The following is a 23,743-nucleotide window of genomic DNA, read 5'->3' on the forward strand; positions in this document are numbered from 1 at the left end:
TTGGCCTCATTGTGGGGCAGTATTTCAATTCGAGTAGGAAAATGAGAGTACCCCTAAACATTTTTTTAAAGAAAAAAAGCACTGTGTATATCTACCTATCTATCTATCTATCTATCTACACACAGGCACACAAATAACTCAGGGGAACTCACCTCTAAGTAAACATGCATTTGTCTGTTTATCTTTTGTATTTTTTTAGTATTACCAAAGTATGTTGGTATAGTAAACAAAGTTACTCAATTCTGCTGTACTGAACATGCAGTAGTACTTTTCAAATTTTAAAAACAAATTCCTGAATTTTTGTAAATACTTGGACCAGGAGAAAAACTAATGAAAGCACAGATATTAACGTATCAGTGATACGCAATGGCTGGAAAGCTTAACTAAAAATAGCAAAGTGAATGCATCTGAGCCAAAATAATACTTAATTCACTCTACCACAATGCTGCAAAATGTTAAAAAAATAAGGATAGTAGATAACAGTGCATCTATGTACATAAAGCTCACATGAACTAGGTTGTTTTTTAATTGAAAAGGAGATTAAAGAGATAACAGCATTCTATGATAAAAGTTACAATTTATTTTTAAAAATACAGCCAAAATAGAATTTACACTTCTTCAGGTTTCAAGACATTTACAGTAGTTATTATATAGCAACAATATAGTAATTGGGGCATTCTGATGCATACACAAAAACTGAACCACAAAAAATTATGTATACAAAAGTGGAATGAAATGCAGAAACAATTTCCAGTGACAGTGGAGAAGAACTAGCTGTAACAAATTTATTGAAAGCATTCAGAAAATGTGTAATATAGTTTATCTGTACAGACTTAAAACAATAAATTGTTTAACTACAAGATGTACCCAGAAATACATCATTTATTACAATTGTGTGATACCAGCCTGCATGTGCCCAAGTGCATAAGCATGCTTATCTTTTTGGGGAGAAATTAAACTGTTCACTACATTATTGTTGGTTGACTCATTCTGAAGTATATAAAAAGGTACCTCTTTTTATTAAATCATTTTTAAAACCTTGATAAAAATAACGCTGTCCAGATTACAGAAGGCCCATTTCATTTGTTGGTAAATACCACAGTTTGACAAGAAGAGGCAGCTGTCTCTAATTATTCAGTATGATCAATACTTAACACATGAAATAAAGGTGAAAACAAGATTTACCAAAAAAAAAAAAAGTTATATGGACAATCCTTGACACAGTAAAGGAATACTTTGTGTTTATGCTAGATTAACTATTCTATACCGTAATTAAAAAAGAAGTAGCCTTCAATGAATCACAAAGTGCATCTGGAAAAGTTTTCAAAGGCTGAAGATACTCAGTAGCAAACACAATATGAAAACACAAAATCTGCAATTATGAGGATTCTGTGATCACTACAGTGTAGGAAGAACAGAGTACTATTCAGTAACACATACTTTCCATCAAGGTTTATTTATCTCCTTATGAACATTTAAGGAACTCTTTCTAGTCTTATTTGAATTTTATTATGAGAACTTGAAACTTGTTTCAACCTTCAGGAAAAGACAGAATTGCTAAAGGAAATCCAATTCCAATATGACTGGTAAGTTTGTGTGAGATGGCTCATATGCTCATGTGCACCTTAACGCTTATAATCAACCAATTTCCTAGCTAGATGTATGGGCACAAATATTACTAAAAAGACCTAGTTGGCACTGATGAACTGATTTGCATACGTAAATAAAATAACAGGACTCAGGAAATAACACACCATACTTATCTGATACATTTAAGGTATCTAGAATTTTTTTACTTCTAAATCATATTAGCAGCGGATATAACTCTGAACATAACAACTATTTGTGACTCAAGTTAATCTAAATATAATCATTGCTTTGGGGCACTAATAGGCTTTCAAGCCAGTTTTCCAGCTTTTCTGTAATTAATCTTCAATTTAAATAAATGCTAGTTGGCTAATAAAAATGTTCAAGTTCCATCCAAAGCTACTGGAAATATATCCAAAGCTTTGTAGTCCAGGGTTTACAGTCCACCTAGGCTACTCAGAATAGACCCTCTGAAATTAATAAATTGAAGTTAGTCATGTCCATTCATTTCAGCGGATCTACTCTGAGTATGACTAACATGGGATGCAACCCTCAGTCACATCAGAAATAAGTTGCCTCGTTCAGGATTTCAGACTTACATCAAACGGACAAGAATGAATTTGTAGAAACGAGATACTGAAAATACAGCATTGGGAAGAACGTTTATTTTTTGTTTCTAAAGTATCACATGGAAATGCCTTGATGAAGTTTCTCCATTATCAAAGGCTTGTTTTTCTACATTTTTTAGAATTTGTTATAGTCATGTTCCAGGTATAGCTAAACTACAAAAATAGGATGAACTACTCTTCTTGATTTTCATTAGATTCTAAAGCAATATACAAAGTTCTTGAAAACCAGATAAAAGGTAAATCATCCTGCACCAGTCAAGATAGTCTACTGCGTTTCCAGAATGTGTTGGTAATGAGGAAGCTGCACCTTCTTGTATTTTTCTTGTTAAAATTGCACAGAAAAACTTGTTATCTCTTGGAGATAGTGTACATTTACAATTACCATGATTGCCATGGTATAGAATCCGTGGTTTTAACTTCTATACAGCATGACCAATTATTTGAGAATTGTAGTCTGCAGTCTCCATTCTTAGAATATATGGTATGATGCTGTCAATCTGAACATTTCCAATTAGTCCTGCGAAAAACAGTTCTTCTGTTATAGCAGCACTCATCAGTCTCAGAGCAGGCAATCTGAGAAGCAGCCTAGACAGCCTGGAAGACATATTTGACAAAAGGGTAACACAACTTTACATTCAAAAAACAATATTCAGCTGTATTAGTAAGCAAAATATATGGTGTGTTAAGAAATATCTGCATATGGGGCTGATCCATGCACTCATGCAAGGGTATCATTTGTTCCTTCCTGCCAAAATGAGCCGAGTGCTCTGCCCTTTAAACATTTGCCAGTGGCTTATAAAACCAGACAACAGGCTAGGAAACCCTACTGATTTTAATCAGACTACGTATAACCAGAAGAACGAACAAACCCTTTTTGTTAAGTTTGCAACTTCAGGACCTGCCACTTTGAAGCAAACACAATAATGAAACTTTAACTAGAAATGAAAGCTTACAGCTACTATTTATTTCATATATGCAAAGTATGAAGGAATAGCATTATCTAGAGAAATTACAACCTACCATTAAAGAAAATATATTCTCACACTTTAAACACAAAACTAGTTCCCAGAAGTTTCCTGAATTAATACAACTCTGAAAAGAAACATTTAAAAAATCAGATATGTGTATATATATATACCTGTAAGTATCATCTGGATATACTTTTGTTACATAATCCTGAAATTCCATATATGCTTTTTCTTGAAATTTTTCAATCTGTACAATGTTTTCTAAGCCAGGGTGATCTAAAATAAAGTATGTTGTTAAATCGATTGCAAATCAGATGTACATAAAAGGCAGCAAAGGACACATAATGGCAGATATTCTTTTACAACCCAAAATGAAAACAAATTTTGCTCCTTAAATTGTCCAGTATCTGCTGAAAGCTGAAACTACAAACTGCAAAGCAGCTTTATTAGAATCATACAATGGACACTTCGTCTATTTTGTTTCTTATCTTTTCTTGAATTCTCTTTATGATTGTATTAGTGTATAAAATGGTAAAAATAAATAAAAGCTGTAAATAAACAAGCAACTTTATTGCAATAATAAAATATTATTTAGCACCTGTTTTTCTTGTGCCCATCCCAAAAAAAGCTAGAACATTAGCTATAAGCAAGATTAAACCCACCTATCGCAAGTTAAGCAAAAAAATGCTTCTGTTCAAACAGGAAGAGACAACGTTCTCTTTCACTGAGAATACTCTCATGCACTACTGCTTAAGGGGGTATCCCAAGCTTTTCAGATGGCATAGGTGGATTCTTGCAGTGGACACCTGCTGAGATGGGCTGACTGCCACCCCAACCATCACAGACCACAGACAGGCTGATTGCCACGCCATCTAGACCACTACAATTACCTAACAGCATCAAATCTATCTCTTTTGGGATTCATTTAAGTTTGTTTAACCATATCCATATACTCCAGACATTGATGTAAAACAGACATTGATGTAAAACAGGCATGGGTGCTTAAGTTAATAAGGTGCAGAACTAGGTATCATCTACATACTGGTGATAGGCCACCACCCAAACTATGATAGTCTCACACAGTGGATTCATGTAGAAATGTTAACCCACGATACTAAATGAAATGTCCCCAAAGGGGCCAAGCTATGGCCATAAAAATCACACCCAACATGAAATCACGACAAAAAAGCCCAGAAGCACTTAGCTTTAGCACAAATAACCCAGCCTGGTCTATTTAGATGGTAGAATTCAAAGTAAAGTAGCTAAGCACATCTCCTCCAACAGCAAGCTGGTAAACATAGCAAGAGACCGAATGAACAAGGCCAAAGGTTTTAGTTTCTTGTTTTTACATACCGGGGCTGAAGAGGACGATTGCTTTCAAATAAGCGTATTCATAACCATCAAGGCAAAGCTTCACCATACTGTTACAGAACTCCTGCAGTTTGAAGATATGCTCCATCACTAGCTTTCCTCTATCTGCTGACAGTTTATCTAAGTGAATACAAAACATTGCAAATTTAATAGGGGCTCTTACTGTCTTAGTTATGTGAATCTGTTAAGGTATATCTGTTAACCCTCTGTGAGAGGGTTGATAGTGGTGTAAAAGCACCTTGAAGACTACAGCTGTTTCCACAAGTAAAGGGAAAGGCACAAAATGAATATGAGCAAATGCAATTATTTCAGTAGCGATCAATCAATGACAAAGCAAGTCAATGTTCCCATCCATACCAATTCTGAGACTTGTAACAATGTATCTTACCTTGTTGTAAACTATTATGAAGGTGATTAACAAATGCCGTTAATATAGTTGCTACGTTCATTACTTGTGAACACTGTGCAAGACCAAGTGTAAAAAGTTCATTCCAGCAGGCTTTCACTAATGATATGCTGTTATCCTGCCTATTAAAAAGAAGTAGAACTATATTAATGGAACTGTTTGGTTCAGTTCAATACAAGCCTGGTTCACATGTCACGCAACTAAACTGGCTTAGCTTAGCTCAGCACAGCAAAGCAGCAAGCTCCTCACCAAAAGCCTACATTCATGCAAACCCATGGTTTGGCTTAGTGTAACGTGTGAACCAGGCCATAGTGCATGTAGTCACAAGTATTCAACACAATCAACAGGCAGACAAGACCTCTCTCACTATGAAACAGAACTTCTTGTCATATCTAACATGAAAACTCTGATCACACTCAGATTTCCTAACTGCAGAAAAGAATGAAATGTATAGGCAGGGCTTTGAATCATGTAAATATTTATTTGGTTGGGTTGCCACTCTTGGCCCTGGTGATATTTGTATTGAAGTCTTTGAGCACTGAATATCTGACCAACACAGGAATCAAGCACGTAAATTTTATAAATAAAAGCATGACTAAGTTGCAAGTTGCCACAACACCTTCCATTCTGTTCCTCAAGGTCTCCCAACCCTCTGGAGCTGATTTTCAGGGGGCACTCAGAGTCAGCAAAAACTCCCCACCTCTTGAGTTAGAAGAGGTGTCTGTGAATCTACAGTCCTTCCATGAGTGTAAGAATGCCAACTGGAATCCATCTTATATTTTTAAGATAAAATGGCAAACTTTTTGCAAAATGAAGTTTACATCCATACCAAGAGGAATTCTGTTTTGAAACCTTGGTTACATTAAGTGATTTTTTCAGTACTCACCCCAGAGCTTGGAAGGAAGGAATAGAACGTGCCCAGTGCATAGATAGGAAGAGCAATCTGGAAGCCGATTCACAAATATAATGAACATTCAGGTACTCAGGCATAGGGGAAGGCATGGTAAGCTGAGACAAAAGTATAGTTTAAAACAATTAATGACTTGTCATGTCTCAAAGAATACAGATATTAATAATATAGCAGAAAACTTCAAAGAAAATGAAAAATGCTTATTATAATATTAAAAATGCAGGACTGGAAAACTTCATGATACATTAATGTGCTCTACAATTTGCCCTAGATAAATGAATGACTTTCAAACGTAAAAGCAGCAAAAGTTTCAGTGCAGCCCTTTTGAAAATAAACTACAAGCAGGCTTATCTACTTTGATAGAATTGATAACATAAAAAATCTAGTTAGAACAGGCAGGCTTTCCCCCCCTAAATGACCCCGTTCACCCCAGGTATGCCCAAGTGCTTCTTTTCAGACACATTCCTATTCCTCTAAGTATCTACTTCTCCCAGAAACCTTTCCTTGAACTCTCTGCTCTCTTGCTGACCTTCCTCACCCTAAACACACGAAAAAGCTCTTTCTCCAAGTAAACAGGAGTTTCTGTACACAGATGCTTCCCCCAGGAACCTTCTCTCCCTTGTATGTAACAATACTGTACAACCAAAGTTGTTGACAATCACATATTATCTGAAACAAGTGTCAGCTGACCACCAAAGTATGTTCCTCAAATGTTATTCTTTAAAAAGGTCCCATAACAGGTTTGAATTTTGTCTCTACAAAAGTTAAATAGCCTGGGGTTAGAAATAATAATTAAGTACCCTGAAAGCTACATGAGCGTCACTCAGAAGTGGGCCTTCTATTTCAACAATATTCATGCTGGCTTCTTCACCAACCAAGCGTGCACTGGCTTCCATACTTTCTGCAGAACTCTGACACGATGCGCTCTCTCCTGGATTTAGTGCTTTTGCAAGAGTATCAAATGCCCTATAAATAATATATGGAAAACGTAAGATCAGACAAGTTGGATAGGATAGTGAAACCAAACCAAACCGTTTCAGGCCCAGAAAACACACATTAAACCAAATTAAAGCAGGAATGAGTATTAACATGCATGTGGTTCCCAGGAATCTTCAGTCCTGAGTAATGCTGCCCACTTGTATGGTTCTCAAGGCATGGCCACTAAATGAATGGTTTTTGATTTGGCTTCTTTTGGCTTTTTTAAGGGGGGATATCACAAAGTGTTGGGGCCTGGGTGAACAGGCACCACCAGGATGCTGATAATTCACATTATTAAAATCATTCTTTCCTATTGCACAAGTCCCTTCTGGGGAATCATTGGCAGAAATAAGAACAGTGACATATAACCAGCACTCTTCCTCCACAGCCAGCTTTATAAAAAGCAACAAATTACAAATACTGTGTTTTAAGAAGTTGGAAGTATTTCTTCCAAGCCATAAGACTCGGAAACTGTGGTTACCATATCAGAACAAGTCAGAATCTTAAACCAATTTCAAAGAGTGATTTACAGTCTTGGCTTGTTCTGGTAACCACAGTTTCTCAATTCAGGTGTAACTGAAACATATGGTTAATTAATCCAGTAAGTGTAGAATCACAGTGTACCAAGAAAAGAGGGAAGGGATCCTGAGAGGACATGAATGCATGGGCACAAAACTTTTGCATATCTCTGCCTAACAACATGTGGGTCTGAACCAGATTCTTGTATTAGACTCCATACATTTAGGCTGATTAAAGCATCTGAATATGCCTGTAAATAGCTGACGCTCATTATGCTATTATCACACTTACTACTGGAAGCTAAAGTGCCTACTATTGTTCCTATGTTTTTGTCAGACCATTTACTACTTTCATATGCAACCATTCTTTTACCTTGTAACATCGGTACTTGCATGTTCATCTTGCTGAAGTTCAGACAGTGATGCGTCTCCATTGCTTAAGCTTTCTATCATGGACATCTCGGGACTACTTTGGGGCATGTCTTTGGACTTGCTTAGACTTGCCAATGATGTGACCACATTTGCTAAAGTACTTAAATCTCCTTGACATGTTTCAACCTAAGAAGGAGGGGAGAGGAAGCAAAGAGTTAACGTTTTTTAACACAACAATTAATCTTACAGTGGAACCCATACTAAATTATTAGAGAAGAGATCTCAGTTGCAAGCATATCTGTGGCAGAATTGGTAATCACTAAAAAGACAAGCTCTTATTCATAAATACTTTCAGATAACATATTGGTTAATACATGTTAAAACTGCTCCCCCCAACTTCAGGGTAGTGTATCATCAATGACTGTAGTAGAACAGTAATAAAGCAGTAACTTCCAGTGGATTAAAATGCCTGGGGAAACAACAACAGTTTTGCCTTGTGCCAAAAAGATTGCAACACTTGACTGAGGATATTCCAGGGTACCACCACTTTTAAATCCCTTTTTCTTGTTATTGAATACCAGTACTAAGAAAGGCAGCTGAAGCAGGGATTTGACAGAAGATTTCAGTATGTCTTTAAGAAGCTGTAGAAAGAAGATTCAAACTGGCAATGACCATGGTAGTACAAGACAGCAAAAATCCCTGGGCTTGCCAGATCTTAAGTTCAATGGAAGAGTGTCAAGTTTGTCTCCAAAGTTCAAAAATGAACTTGTTTGGCTTTGGGGGCTAATATAGACAATCTAACTGAGCCAAACTTTGTCTTTTAGCAACTCACTCCCCCCCCCCCACCCCAAATCGTGAACTCTGGTGAGTGGAGGTGGAAGACTGGCAGGCTTCTTATAGAAGCAGATGAAACATGGTTGATGTCATTTCAGGGTGTACACTTCAAGGGTGGATAGTAGCATTTGCTGGAGTTGAGGGTGTTAGTAAGGAAGATGTTTAACTGAAGCATCCATGGCACAGTGACCCCAAAAGATTGTATTAGGCTCAGAAGAGCACAGTTTGAAGCAATTTGATTTGCTAGCTCTATCCTTAAATGAATAAAGGCAGGTAGGAAGAAAGAAAGAAAGAAAGAAAGAAAGAAAGAAAGAAGGAAGACACAAGGAAAGAGAGAGGTTGCTTCCTGCCTCTGCCCTGCTCCCTGCCGTAAGGACCTGCAGACATTTTCCGGTGCATACCTCAATGTTATTGTTTTATAAAACAGGAGCACACAGCGGGGGGGGGGGTGTACACAGAAGAAACATTGATTCCTTAAGTTTGCCAAACAAATGTTATTACTACAAAATATTTAGACAAGTGAATTCACTAAAGTTTATTTCATTAATGTGTTACTACATCATATACCTTATCCTGAGTCATTAATACTGCAGGCTCATTTTTTATACCAGACTGATGAATGTTCACAAACATTCCGGACTCCAACATTCCTGTTGATCTGAAATAAAAAGGCAAAAATGTTTGCTTATGACCAAAAACACTACCACAAAACTATTTAATCTAGAGCCATATGTGCATACCTTGCTGTTTCACTGTCTGTTACAAAAGTTGGAGTGGCTGTAAGTGGGCTCCGCAAATCTTTTCGGATATAGATCTTTTCTGTAGAAGCTGCACAATTTGAAGACTTTTCCCGTGATACTTCAACAGGTTTCCTCTCACACTGAACAGCTACAAAAGGGTGTGGAGCTATCAGTAACAATCCAAAATTCACACACAATTAGCTGTTAAAAACAAGTTTCTTTTCAATTTCTACTGTCAACTTTGTAGTTTAAATAAACTAATCCTAACAAATTTGTTTTCTGTTCACTGAAAACACTTCTTGCAATCGCCTAACCATGATCAGAGATTTAAGACAAAAGACAGAACCTCCCATCCCTTCAATTATTTCCCTCCTGTGTATTAACTCCCCTAGCCTTTAAACATAACCAAAATCTAGTACGTTTACTTTAGGCTTGATACAACTATGGTTAAGTTCACTGGAAGAAATTCATGCATGAGAAGAAAAGGGCTTCAGGCAGAAATTCATAATCCCACAGCTCCTATCTAAATACTTTCCAGTCTTTTAGCACTGGCAATGTCTGTTAACCCATAGATACTCAAAAACATTGAAGGGCTATGCCTATTTATACATTCACCATCATTTGAACAAAGCAGTTTGACAGGAATACTGTAGTTTGTTTAAGAGTCTCTCCAGCAGGTGTTTTTACATTTTCCACCTTCAAGGAAATCCTATTCAGTTACCAATCAACAGTTTAAATTTGCAGGAGTTTGAGATTAAGTATTTAGTCCCTGTGGGGTATAGCTTGGCCCTTTGGGCCACACTGTCTTCTTAGATAAACTGAGTGCACCCTCTAAAACACAAGGATGGGGTACATCTGGCCTGCCTGGAGATCCAATTTAACCGCAAGGTCATTTCCCCCAAACCATGCCCAGCAACTGACATAACTCTTTTAGAGGCTTTCTTTGGCTGTTCGTGTGAGTCAACACAGCAAGATTCAATCCCTACTCAACAGCTAATGAGAGGAGGTTAAATTCTGCTTGGCTGCACACGCCTTTTGCCAGCATGGAACAGCAGCTGGCTGTCAGACACTTTGGAACCCTGCACAAGGGATTTTGATAGGTGTGTGGACAACCCCCATGTCAATCCTGTGAGGTAATAATGACTTCATGTGAGTGGGCAGTCCCACCCAACTGTCAAATTTGGCTGTGAGGCCAAACTTGATATGGATCTGGTCCGTAGTACTAAAGGGATTACCCATCTGTATTTTAATACAACCAAAGCACCCCTCTGGTTGGGTGACACAGAGGGATGATAGTGGTGAGTAAACTGTCTTTTGCTTGTTCAAAATTACTGATCACTCAGGAACATGGAAGGCAGTTTGAACACCACCACTTTGAGAAATTTTGACTTTTGATTTTGTCTGCTTATTGAAGTACTGTAAATCAAAAGAAGTCTTTCTCAACTGTACAGCCACTGCACCGCATATGACCAACCACAATATACAGGAAACAACTGTTTTGTATGTGACCAAAGCACATGCGATCACTGACGCACACAACACTTTTGGCCCTAGAAGTGGGTGGGAGCGGAAGGGGACAGGGGCAAAACGAGCTTACATGAGCGATGACCCAGAATGCAACCCCTGCATAAACAGGGTGTTGCCTGTATATATAAATATTTTTCACAGCTGTTCAAAATAGAGCATTTTATGAGATGGTGGGGAAGATCTTGTCAAATCCCAAGTATGAGTGTCTTCCAGAAACATGAAAGGCTTTTTATCTTCAACTGTAAGCAAAAATGTTAGGGAAAGGCTAATATGCTCTTGCCACTTGAAGACTCATGTACAGGACTTCAGAGCAAAAAGTGACAATTCTATAATTTACCGTATTTTTCGCCCTATAGGACACACCGGCCCATAGGACGCACCTAGTTTTTTTTGGGGGGGGATTAAAAAAATATATATCCCCCCCCCCCCCGTGCTCCGGGCAGCAGGCTGCTATTCGCAGCCTAGGGAGCCCTGCGGGAACTCCCACGGGCTCCCCAGGCTTGCTGATAGCTTCCTGAAGCTCTCCAAGCTTCAGCGAAAGCCTGCATTCGCCCCATAGGACGCACACAAATTTTCCCTTCATTTTTGGAGGGGGAAAAGTGCGTTCTATAGGGCGAAAAATACGGTAAGTCTTTGTAGCATCAGTAGCATCTTGCCACTAAAAATTCAATTAATTCTCAACTACTAATTTGAATGTAATGAGTGGAGACTGGGTAAGAACACATACCAGCAATTAAATCCTCCAAAAATTATCACCCTCCCCACAATAAACCTATAAACATTCATACTTACAATCTTGTTTCATTCCAAATGCAATACACCTCTGAAGTCTACAGTATTGACATCTGTTTCTGTGATGTTTGTTAATCACACAGTCTCTTGTCCCACGGCATGAATACACTAAATTCTTTCGTATGCTTCTTTTAAAGAATCCTTTGCATCCTTCACATGTCACTGCTCCATAATGACGCCCTGAATACATGATGTAATGCATTAATTATGAAGTATTATTCTTAAGTTTTAATTGTGTACTTTTGTATTTATTTAATAGAATTTTATATACTGCTTAACCATTGAAACCTCTCAGTTTACATATGCTATCTACATTAAAATTTATAATGAAATCAGATATTAAAAACAAGAGTTACTATACTAGGAAAGACTTAATTAGTTGTGTTGAACAAATGATGGCTTATTAATATTCAAAAGAACTTGTAAGACATCAGAACTATGCTTGCTGTCCTAGTACAAAAGGTTTGTTTAAAACACATGACAAAAACAGTTAAGTTACAGAGTGAAATTCCAATTAAATTTTGCAAAGTAGAACTACATAGAGACTTACCTGATGCCTTGTCTCCACAAACAACACAGAGATCAAATACTTTATTTAGGGTCTGTTCTATGGAAGAATTGTCTGTTAAAATCTGAAAACAATCAAACAAATAAATGACTTATCAGTTCCTCCAACTTCTTCAATAAATATATTGGAATACATTAAACCAGAGATTGGGAACCTGTGGGCCTCCAAAATTCATTGGACTATAGCCTTTGTATGACTACAGGCAGGCCATACTAACTAGGTCTGATTCGAACATGTGGAAAGCCACCAATTTCTCACCCTTGTATTAAATGAATCTAATACTGAGTAGGAAAAAAAAGTGAACCACAGCACGGAGACACAGGACCAATCATGTCACTCTATAGAAGGACAAAGTGTACCAAATAGCTGGCCACTCAGATGACAATCTGAGCTGCTTGGAGAGTGTATGAAATAATGATAAATAAATAAAACTGGCTGCCTTTCAAAGCAATAAACCAGCATTTTGTGAACCTTAAAAAATTAAAACATTTTTCTCTGAATATTGTTTCCTTTTCCAGTAAGAAAGCACACATGTCCTGCAATATTATTAGTTTACAAGACAGCAAATAAGCTACTTTCTTATGCATAAAAGGACTATCAATCCACAAAACCTATACAGAATATTGCACTGCAGCTTATAAAGCAGGACTAGCATGAGCATGAAGTAGAAAGTCTAGGTCTCAAATGTAATTTGATAAGTTCTAACAGCATGAGACACCATACCTGAAAATGTTGTGCAGATATATCTGGGGATGCAAAAAACAGTTGGTTGACTCCTGCAGCATCTGGAGTTGTTAGGAAAACCTTTCCTGGAGTGGCATCTTGTCTTGCAAGGATCACTTTGCTTGGGGTAGAACCATCATGATTTGTTAATATGAACTGCTTGCCTGTTGAAGTCTGATCAAGTGCTGTAACAATCTGAATCTTCTGCCCCGTCTGCTGATCTGTGACAATCTGGTGACACATTTATTTCAAGTTATGGTAGCTTATGATTAAAAGATGCATCTAGCGGAATTGTGGTGTAGTCAAGTGTGATTAAAGAAAATGGAACTATATTAACTGTTTTCGATAGCTGCAGCATATATTACATGAATCAGCATCCTAGCTCATTCACCTAGCGTCATGATCACTCAAGAATTAGGAGTGCTCCATACTGTAAGACACGTCCACATTTAATTTGCAAAAAAACAAAAACTTCACAACCATCCAGCTTGGAAATTAGATACTGAATTCTTCAGAATTCATTCTAACATAACATTTGTGAAGAATGATTCTCTGTTTTCAAGGAGGGCTACTCCTAGGTAAGTATGCACAAGACTGGAGCCTGTGATATGAGGTCCACTATGGCAGGAGAAATCTGACACTTTAGCTTTTTACGCTATACATTTTCATTTGTAAAGCACTGAGTTGTAGAAGATAACAATATAATCTCTCCTAAATTCATACATTTTGAATGATATTCAGCATTAGTCACACGTGGAGTAGACATTAATAAAAGAACCTCAAGTCCTTTTATTTCAATAGGTCTACTTTGAGCTTGACTTGATTACATATAACCCTTTGTTTCCAGGAACTATGGGAACACGGATACCACAATGGTGAAAAACCAATCTGCAGTGCACAAATTAAGATTAATTTAGTAAAGCTTGTTAAAGCATGTATTGTGTGCATTCACAATATAACCCCAAACTTGAGAGTTGCCAGGTTTCACAGATTTGACCTGAAGTTTCAGGGCTTCAGCTTCCTTCCCAAGGTTCTCTAGGAAAACAATCTAATGTTCTAAAAAGGGACAGGAGGGCAATATCTTTTGGCCCAGGGGCCATATTTATGGCCTGCCACCTCTCCAAGAATCACGTTAGTGGTGGGTGTGACATTGGTCACACTCACACAGAGGAAAATCACATTTGGGTTAAATCCAGTGCTTATAACACCATGCTTTGGTTGTGGAAGAATTGCACAATGGGATAAGTTTCACAGAGTCTCCATTTATTGTTCAATTGTTTCAGAAATCTATTGTTATATGGTCTCAGGACACATTTTTCAACTAGTTAAGTATTTTAGACCGACTGTACCTGTATGCGCTGGGGCAAGGAGAGACCTGTATCAGCAGGAACAATCTGAATTCTTTGTGCCGTCCCATCCATTAGTGTTTGTGTGACAGATCCTTGGGAATGTGCTATCTAGAACAAAAAACAAGGCAGACTAACTACATGAACTAAGTTTGGCAGGCACAGCAAATGGGTCAAATTGCTCTTTCACTGCAGCAGCACACAAGAAGCTAATTCAGGAATCAATGTTGATAGCTATCAACTAATATCCCCCACAGAAGTGGATTTTTCCAATAAGTGTTAGTTAAAGACTGTGTTAGAGCAATCCTTCTACACATTTGTATTCCCTGCAACCACAGAACAGAATCACTGACAGCTGTGCTTAAGAATTGGCTACTTGTTTAAGATTCACTTTAAGCACAATTCCTAGTTACTCAGCCCCTGGCCCCAAGAGATTCCTGTATCTGAATAGCCATTACACACACACAACTAGCTTACTTACAAGCCACTTGGAATGTATCTGCTGTAGATAATCAAGCTAGGTGGGTATCCAGACACAGGAGTAACTAGGGGAAGCAGTTCTTTGTAATAAGTAAACATGACCTTCTCCAAAGGAGGACAGCTGTTATTTCTCCAAACTCTAACACTTTGCTGAATTATCAAACAAAATCACCATCAGCTAGAATTTTCTGGATCTTTAACATAAATAAAAAAGCAATATATTCCAGAGCAATGGACAATGAATTACTAAGGACATATTTACACAGCAACTTGAGTCAGTATAGTGTAAAAATGTACACATACCTCCCCTATCTGCTGTTCAATAATTTGATGGGCCAATTCCTCAATAGTTGCCATGATCTTGAGTCACTAGTGTTTCCTGTAAAACAAAAACCTCTGTTTTTGAGAAAACCAGAGCAAAAGCAAGCAACGGTTGTCAAGATTTTATTGATGGCACATCAGCAGCAGTGCTCTGAAAAGCAGCAATGTTTGTCAACTCTTAAAATACACAGCAGTCGTATTCACAAATCACACCACACTACTGCTAAGCTAGTGATGTGTCTATAGCTAAGCTCCCCTAGACTAGGAATTCCATGTTGGTGAGGCGAGTGTGCTAGTGGACGACACAAACTACTTCTACTATTCCTCCCCTGCAAGTTTGGTTTCTGCGCTAGCTGTGGACAAAAGCAAGTCTCCTTCATGGTAGAAGGGAACATTTTAAATTAGCAGGTCAAAAGAATCAAAGGCTGTGTTTCCATGCTAGATGCTGAAGAGGGGACCTCCTACATGGCCAGCAGGGAAACAGCAGATAAGTATAAAAATAAACTGCAAGTCAGTAACATACATGGGTTTATTTACAATACTGCTATAGTTACTTGTGAGCGGTACCTCAGTTTTGAGTAGACAGAAATATTTTTATTCTAGAAAATACTTTTACAGTACTGCCTTTCTTTAACAACCACATCAATGGCAAAACAAATAACTGTCTTGGATACTACGGTCAGAAAGATGAGATATAAATAAATACTATGTCCTGCCACTTGGGTTCTCCTGACATCATACATTTTAGACCATTCATAACATGCCAGATCTTAAGTGCTTTTTGTTTGCTTTCCTTCGGCAGGGTAAACAGTTCCTCTGACAAAACATCCCTCTTGCTCTTCATCCAAAATATTTCATATTGACTAATTGCACAGATGAGACACTGTCATTGCTACATGGAGTGAACAAACAAACCAATCATCAAAATATCAGTAAGCAAACACTCTCCCATGCAGCTCCATAAATACCCCTAATTGATTTCAACATAATCAAATGGGGCACTAGATTTGACTTAATCAGCAAGTGAGAGAAGTACACAGAAGTAGCAGCAGTTGCAGTCATGTGCCTTCATTCTCTCCTATCTCCCCAAATATCTCCCAACACTCACTCTCTCTCTCTCTCTCTCTCTCTCTCTCTAACTAGTTGCTTACTAGAGACCTCATCCATGTAGGATCATGTGCAAACATTCTCCAGCTGAACAGAAAACCATCTGCCAATTGTTTGTCAATTACAAGTGAAACGTTTTCACTTATAATTTATTTTCATAAATCTCCCTCTGGATAACCTTTCTGCACATCTTCTACAGACTTCTCTTAAATAATCAGCATAATTGAGACAAAGATTATGACTCGTTATTTTTGCAGGAAAGCCACAAGATCACAATTATAGTGTAATTAATATTTAATTGTTGCTTCACTGCTATAATCTTCAAGCGCTCTGTGTAAAGGGTAATCAATTCATGTTTTAGAAAGCTGCAGCACTTGCAAACATATGTGTTGTAGTTGTCATTAACATTTTTTACTTTATTTTATTTTACTTATTAACTACATTTATATCCCACCCTTCATCCAAGCTCACATTTCATGCACTTGTAAATACACAATCAAAATGTGTTTTCTGAGTTTTGCTTAGAACTGAAAATTAGCCATGAATTACAATAGGGATTTTTTTTATTGAGTTATTTTATCTGTTTTTATATAAAATCTTTCTTGTGGAGCAGATAGACAGTCAGATAACTTGTTATATATATATATATATATATATATATATGCACAAAATGGTGGTGTACAGGTCTATTGCATAACAATATCGGACAATATATTCGCCTCTGTCAAAACTCAAGAGAGAAGTAGTACTGACCCTCAGCCTTCTACACTGATAAACCTCTTGTTCTCTACAGGGGAATTTTTCTGCGTAAGCAAGAAAGGGAAGGGGCAACTAGGTTTGTGGACCCTTGACCAACTGCCTTATTAACCAAAATACAGTACAGTCGTACCTCCGGTTACGTATCCCTCCGGTTACATAAACTTCACGATACGTAAGTGGCAAACCCAGAAGTATATTTCTGGGTTTTTGCCGCGTGCGCATGCGCAGAAGTGGTAGACCACTTCAGCGCATGTGCAGAAGCGCTCTACCGCCACACACACATGCACAGAAACGGTCTCTCCAGTTGCAAAAACCTCGGGATCCAGCCAGACCTCTGGAACGGATCCCATCCGCAACCAGATGTACCACTGTACATGAAATGTACAGTGGACCAAATACTACACTTTATGACTCATAGTTTTGCATTTTTAATTTTTTTAATGGAATCTATAAATTAGCATTCTGCTTACCTATATACCAATGTTATACTCCACTTCTGGTGTACATAATCAATTTCTAGAGACTCCTATAATTAAATAAAAAGAGATCATTTTAGTTTCAAATATCTTATTGGAATTGTTTACAGAATGAAAATAATTTATAATTTTATGTTCCACAAATAATTATTAAAGTACCATCTATACAGATTTAAAGAACATTTAATTATATGATTTAAGATTTTATCAGCGATTACTTAAAACTATTCAATAGCATTATTAATTCATAAATATATGAATCAACTTATAAGGCAGTTATCTGCAGAAAATAAATAACTTAAGAAAACGTAACAGATTTGTGAGAAGATGTGCACTGTTTCATCAAGTTCATAATGGTGCAGTCTAGACATTATCTAGCTGGCAAAAGCTAGATTCTTCAGTCTATAAATCTGTACTGAGCTTCTCCCTTTCAGCCTTGGGAGGTAAAGGGAAAGTGGAGTCTTGGAAGCTGTATTGTGTTACCAAAGCTGGCTAATGTTCATTAACATACTAAATTTTCTTTCCTTTTCTTTGATTTGTTGAACTCTTGGCTTTTACCATACCCAACAACAATGGATCTCAATTCATCAGTTATCTTAGGCTTCTAGGAAGACTCTAGTACAGTGGTACCTCGGGTTAAGTACTTAATTCGTTCCGGAGGTCCGTTCTTAACCTGAAACTGTTCTTAACCTGAAGCATCACTTTAGCTAATGGGGCCTCCTGCTGCCGCCGCAGCACAATTTTGTTCTCATCCTGAAACGAAGTTCTTAACCCAAGGTACTATTTCTGGGTTAGTGGAGTCTGTAACCTGAAGCGTATGTAACCTGAAGTACCACTGTACTTGTGAAACATCTGTTTGGTGTACAGGAAGTGGGGACTGTCTTCAAATGTTTTATATAGTAAAAGATAGACATGCTGTAGTTGAAATAGATATGAGGAAATATTTTGTTTCTTAGTGCTATGTTAAAAATCCACCAAGCTCAGATTTTGTTTCAGTGTGTGCATCTTGTCAAAAATGCTCACTATATTGAACCTTTATTCTCAATAATAATGGAACTCACAGGTGGAAAATACTTTTATTTTTATAAACCTTTATTGTGTGTAAAGGGAATCGTTGTGTGGGTTTATATTTTATTATCCCTTTGGAGCTGTGCTGTGCCTTTATACTTTTTTTCCATCCAGGCTGTGATGTTAGAGAGATATACAAACACATACACACCCACACACCTTTATGTTTGCACTTTGTTGTTGTGATTGTTGTTGTTAATACATCAGTTTGATACATTGAATGATAGACTGGTATGAGTTGGACTGCGACCCCATGGATCATCTAGTCCAACTCCCTGCAATGCAGGAATTGTCTCTCAAACTTAAGAGACAACATGAAGGCAAATAACTTCTGATGAAGTATGTAAATGTTGATCTATCAGGCTGGTGATGTGCTCTTATTTGAGGTCTAATGACAATGTTTATAGAAGTGGATGTTTTGAAAAATTGGCAAGAACAAAAATTTCAAACTGGGAAAATTGAGAATATAATTAGACTTCCAGTCCAGCTAGTTTCTAGTTATGAGTTACTGTACTTTGAAGAATATGACATCAAGTAACTTGAATTAATACTTCAGCTAATGATAACAGTTGGCTAAATAGCTCAACAGTGAACGATGTACCATCAATTAATATAGGGAAACTAATATTGGAGGGCTGCTCTTGCTTAAAATTGGTTCATCATGTTTGAGAATGAATGATAACAAGTGTATTGAGAGAGGTGATCCAACTGACATTGTGTACTTAAGACTTACAAAAGGCTTTTGGCCAAGTACTTCACCAAACACTCTTGAGGAACCTTAAAGATTATTTAAATAAGCAAGCCTGAAACGTGGCTTTGAAGAAATCTGGATCATGGAGAACTTGCCCATTAGATCCAGTCGTGGCCGACTCTGGGGTTGCGGCGCTCATCTCGCTTTATTGGCCGAGGGAGCCGGCGTACAGCTTCCAGGTCATGTGGCCAGCATGACTAAGCCACTTCTGGCGAACCAGAGCAGCGCAGGAAACGCCGTTTACCTTCCCGCCGGAGCGGTACCTATTTATCTACTTGCACTTTGACGTGCTTTCGAATTGCTAGGTTGGCAGCAGCATGAGGAACCTTAAGAGTCATGAAAAAGAGGGAGGTCCCATTTTACACCACAGAGCAGGAATAACACTAGAACTTGCAGATAATCAATGAGCTCACGGTGGCATACAAAAATATTTAAAATGCATATGTAAGCGCTTAATTAGGGTTGCTATATTTCAGTAAGTGAGAATCCAGACACAAAAGTTGTTGCCATGTGTTACCATATCTGTGAATTTTCCCGGACATTTTCTTGATTTCCGCTCAGACACTGCTTCTGACAGCAGTATTCTGAGTGTGTCCAGGAAATTCCAATGTATGGCAACCCTAGCGTATATATTTTTCCCACATTGAGTTAAAAATAGTAGAAGTTTTAAACTCAGTTGGGTTGAGTTGCTGTAGTGAAGTGCTTAACTGTAACAGTCATTCGATTACTGTACTGCTACAATTTTATACAATATATTTTATAACTGAACTATTAAATACAAAGCCTTAACAAGTAGAGAAAAATTAAGATCATTTTTGTTTCCAGACATTTTTAATTTTATGCATCAAGCAATGAGTGGTTTACACTACAGCATGCAGTAATAGTGTACTGGTTGAAAGACTTGGTGGATGTAAAGGATTCACATAACAAGAAAGTTTTACTGCTGATTCTTTTTGCCATTAAGCCATTTCCATTATGAATGTTGATATGCTGTATTTGTATCTGGTATGTTCATGTGCACTGGAATCTGCTTTGATTGACAGCCTAAAAATATTTTAAATAAAGCATGTGCAACTCATGGATACAGAAGCAATCTATAATGTACAACTCTTGTAAATTATTTCAATTCTGATTACATTCCACTTTAGATCTTATACACATATGTACACATGAGAACAGCTGGCTGAGCATTTCAACAGGCATTCAGGGGCATACTATCTCCAAGTGGGGAAGAAAACAAATCAGCTATCATCTTCTAATCCAGATCATGATTCCTATCCAAGAAATATGTTCAATATTAAGCATCTTTACTTACAAGTTACACATTTTTAATTGCAAGTTACAAATGAAATTCAGTTTTCCAGCCACTTAGTCACACCATCTGACAAGACCCGTTAAGAAGGGTAAATTGAAAGACAGGGAAAGCTGTTAGTGTCACTTTCTCTCATGGCAAAAGGCATGCCCTTCCTTTTCACTGTACCAAAAATACCACACCCAGGGCCACGAGCCTCTCCAGTATGTCAAACAGGAAAATAATAACTGAAGGGCACAGACCGGAATGAACCGAGGCCAAATAAAGCTATCACTCCCTATTCAAAGGAGCCACCATTGCACACACAAACAGATGTATATGAAAGGGTCAAGGAGGAAAATAATGATCTATCTTTTCATTATTGGTTAATCATCCAAAATTATGGAACAAAGGATGACTAGTGGCTACCACATGGGCTGTATTTTCATAAGCAGCATTTTTGTAAGTGGCAAACCCGACTCTAGACTACAGGCGCTATAAATATTTGAGCACTCCCCTGCGAAAAGTACGCAGAGGGCAGAGCCTCTCCCCCCCCCCCCGCGAACACTGAACACCCACGTGCGGGAGCTTCTGTTGTCGATTTTGTATGGAGGATCCTTCAACCAGGTGAGTTTCCTCCACCTGTAACTTTAGTACAGCATACTGTAAAAGACGAGGAAGTGCCGCAGTATCTGCCTCGCGTGCACAAGGTCTATTGGTGCAACCCCCCTACCCCCCCCGGCATCTCAAAAGGAGGAAATGCCCCCTGTACTGAAGACCCTGGAGGGCCGCTGCCGGTCAGTGTAGACAATACTGAGCTAGAAAGGGCCTGCGGTGTGACTACTCGGGGTAAGGCAGCTGCTTCCTACGTCAGACGCCCAAGCTCCGCGCGCCGCCTTCACCTGCCGTTTGAGGCCACAAGGCCTCAGGTTCCAGCCAAGGACCAGAGGCAGGCCAGAGGGAGGCAGACAGGCGGGCGCTGTTGCCGGAGCGACCGGGGCAGCGCGGTGAGGGCCCAGCCCGCTGTCACTCGCTCGCACAAAATGGCTGCTGCGGAGCCAGACTGAGCACCTCCGCCGCCGCCGCCACCCGCTCCCACCTCGCGCGTGCCCCGCAGGCTCCATCAGCCTCGGCGCAGGAGAGCCCTGGGCCTGCGGAGAGGAGAGGAGCGGGTCCCGGGGCGCGGCTAGGATCCGGGGAGGGGAGACGCAAGCCTTTCCTGTGGGTGAAAGGTCAGAGGGGCGGCGGCGGCAGCAGGAGGAGCTGCTGCTGCTGCCGCCGCCGCCACATGGGGAACGGCGCCCTCCCGCCGCCGCCGCCTCAGGGCACGGAGCAGGCGCCGACGAGGAGGCTCCCTGAGGCGCCAGCCGAGGCCCAGGCGCACCGGGAAGGCCTCGGGCAGCGCCGCCGGAGCCCCTCCTTTTCCTCCCCGCTGCCCTCTCCGCGTCATACCTGACAGCCGCGGCGCAGCAGCAGCTCCTTGGGGTTTAATTTGTCGGTGGCGGGTCCGGATCTGGGAGGTCAGAGTTCGTGACCCCGCTCCCCGCGTTCGGTCCAGCCCCGTCTCTCGCGTGGCGTAACGCCGTTCTGCCTTCCCCTCCCCCAACCGCCGCCGCAGCTGCCGCCGCCGCCACCAGCATCAGCACGGCTGCGCTTGCGCAAAGCGAGCCCATGGCGGAGGCGGGGCGAGTGTCACCGGGCCGGCGGGGAGAGAGGGGGAGGAGGAGAGGAGGGAGAGAAGAAAATCCCCCCCCCCACGCACCCCCTGAAGTTGTCATAGCGATGCTGGGACGGGCGGGTACGGCAGCTAGAACAGCCCTTCCGAATCTGTAACCAGAGAGGGTTTTTTGCTCTCAGGGCTTTTTTTGCTTTTGGACTCCAGCTCCCGTCAGCCCTAGCCGGCAAGGCCAACGGACAGGAATGATGGGAGTTGTAGTCCAACAGCATCTGAAGGGCCAGAAGCCAGCCGCCCTTGTGAAAGGGTGCACAACCCCTGTCTTGTTGGGGTTTCAGTATTTAGCCATTTACTGTGCTAACCAAACAAAAAGCAATAAAAAATATATAGAATATTAACATATTTATTATAAACAAAATGTTCGGTGGTAGTATGCAATTATTAGAACAGGTTATGGTTTGCATCCCGTGTTAGTGCTGATCAGAGTAGACTCACTGAAATGTAGTCCTACAATAAAGGGATTTAAGGACAGAAGTCATTGAGTAAGGGGCATTCAGTACAATTACATGTACTTAGGCCTAATTTCAGAGGGACGCGGGTGGCGCTGTGGGATAAAGTGCCTAGGGCTTGCCGATCAAAAGGTCGGCAGTTCGAATCCCCGCGGCGGGGTGCGCTCCCGCTGTTCGGTCCCAGCGCCTGCCAACCTAGCAGTTCGAAAGCACCCCTGGGTGCAAGTAGATAAATAGGGACCGCTTACTAGCGGGAAGGTAAACGGCGTTTCCGTGTGCGGCTCTGGCCATGTCACGCTGGCCACGTAAACGGCGTTTCCGTGTGCGGCTCTGGCCATGTCACGCTGGCCACGTGACCCGGAAGTGTCTTCGGACAGCGCTGGCCCTTGGCCTCCTTAAGTGAGATGGGCGCACAACCCTAGAGTCTGTCAAGACTGGCCCGTACGGGCAGGGGTACCTTTACCTTTACCTTTAGGCCTAATTTCAAGAGATATGATGATGATATTCTTCAGTTATGTTACCTTGCTCAAAGCAACTTGCAATTAAACAAACATGACACCATTTTAACATGTAATATAATGAAAAAATACATACTTGTGACATCGGTACTGTTAGAAGAAAAAACTGCTCCTTTCCCCTTATGGGGTATTCCAGAGCCCGTAGAGTTCTCCTAAGTTTCCCTATCAATAGGAGAAAGTAACAGAGACCAACCAGAGCATATTGAGTAGCAAAGCGGCTAGTAATAATAATAATAATAATAAATTTTATTTATATCCCACCCTCCCCAGCCGAAGCCGGGCTCGGCAGCTAACAACAATAAAACAGTACAAAAGTACAACATAAACAACACTCTAAAATCATTCATTATAAAATTAATTCAAATCAAGCCACTGGCAACCATTGGGCCAGAGCTCCGTGAAGATTGCCGAGGGAGGGAGTCAGGCTGTGCCCTGGCCAAAGGCCTGGTGGAACAGCTCTGTCTTACAGGCCCTGCGGAAAGATGTCAAGTCCCGCAGGGCCCTGGTCTCTTGTGACAG

The 23,743-nt window shown here is 39.8% G+C and overlaps 1 protein-coding gene across 4 annotated transcripts; it reads right to left on the reverse strand.

Moving 5' to 3' along the window:
• Window positions 1–560: 560 nt before the first annotated feature.
• On the reverse strand, window positions 561–22,478 carry NR2C1 (nuclear receptor subfamily 2 group C member 1). Of its 4 annotated transcripts, none has more exons than XM_083401062.1 (16): window positions 21,975–22,478; window positions 17,407–17,462; window positions 15,053–15,128; window positions 14,273–14,380; window positions 12,924–13,154; window positions 12,183–12,264; window positions 11,633–11,812; window positions 9,314–9,461; window positions 9,141–9,231; window positions 7,741–7,925; window positions 6,672–6,837; window positions 5,848–5,969; window positions 4,944–5,083; window positions 4,538–4,675; window positions 3,355–3,460; window positions 561–2,810 (listed from the first exon to the last, which is right to left on the reverse strand). In XM_083401062.1, exons 3-16 carry the CDS (start codon window positions 15,104–15,106, stop codon window positions 2,636–2,638), a joined length of 1,926 nt encoding a protein of 641 aa, XP_083257188.1. In that variant the 5' UTR covers window positions 15,107–15,128; window positions 17,407–17,462; window positions 21,975–22,478; the 3' UTR covers window positions 561–2,635. The 4 variants fall into 4 exon arrangements, with proteins under 4 accessions (XP_083257188.1, XP_083257186.1, XP_083257189.1 ...); XM_083401060.1 differs by having other exon boundaries at window positions 9,314–9,479; window positions 21,975–22,197; XM_083401063.1 differs by lacking the exon at window positions 21,975–22,478 and adding an exon at window positions 21,102–21,913.
• Between the last annotated feature and the right edge of the window lie 1,265 nt (window positions 22,479–23,743).

The sequence above is a fragment of the Podarcis tiliguerta genome, assembly GCF_965153285.1.
Source record: "Podarcis tiliguerta genome assembly, chromosome: 10".
In the NCBI taxonomy this organism is placed as follows: domain Eukaryota; kingdom Metazoa; phylum Chordata; class Lepidosauria; order Squamata; family Lacertidae; genus Podarcis; species Podarcis tiliguerta.

Bases quoted from the DNA above. Each gene is read 5' to 3' on its own strand.
- NR2C1 (XM_083401060.1), bottom strand. From the start codon at position 15,106: ATGGCAACTATTGAGGAATTGGCCCATCAAATTATTGAACAGCAGATA. The intron at 12,265-12,923 runs GTATGGTGTCTC...GATTGTTTTCAG, and splicing joins TATCTGCACAACATTTTCAG to ATTTTAACAGACAATTCTTC. The intron at 9,232-9,313 runs GTATGCACATAT...TTTTTATTTCAG, and splicing joins ACAGACAGTGAAACAGCAAG to ATCAACAGGAATGTTGGAGT.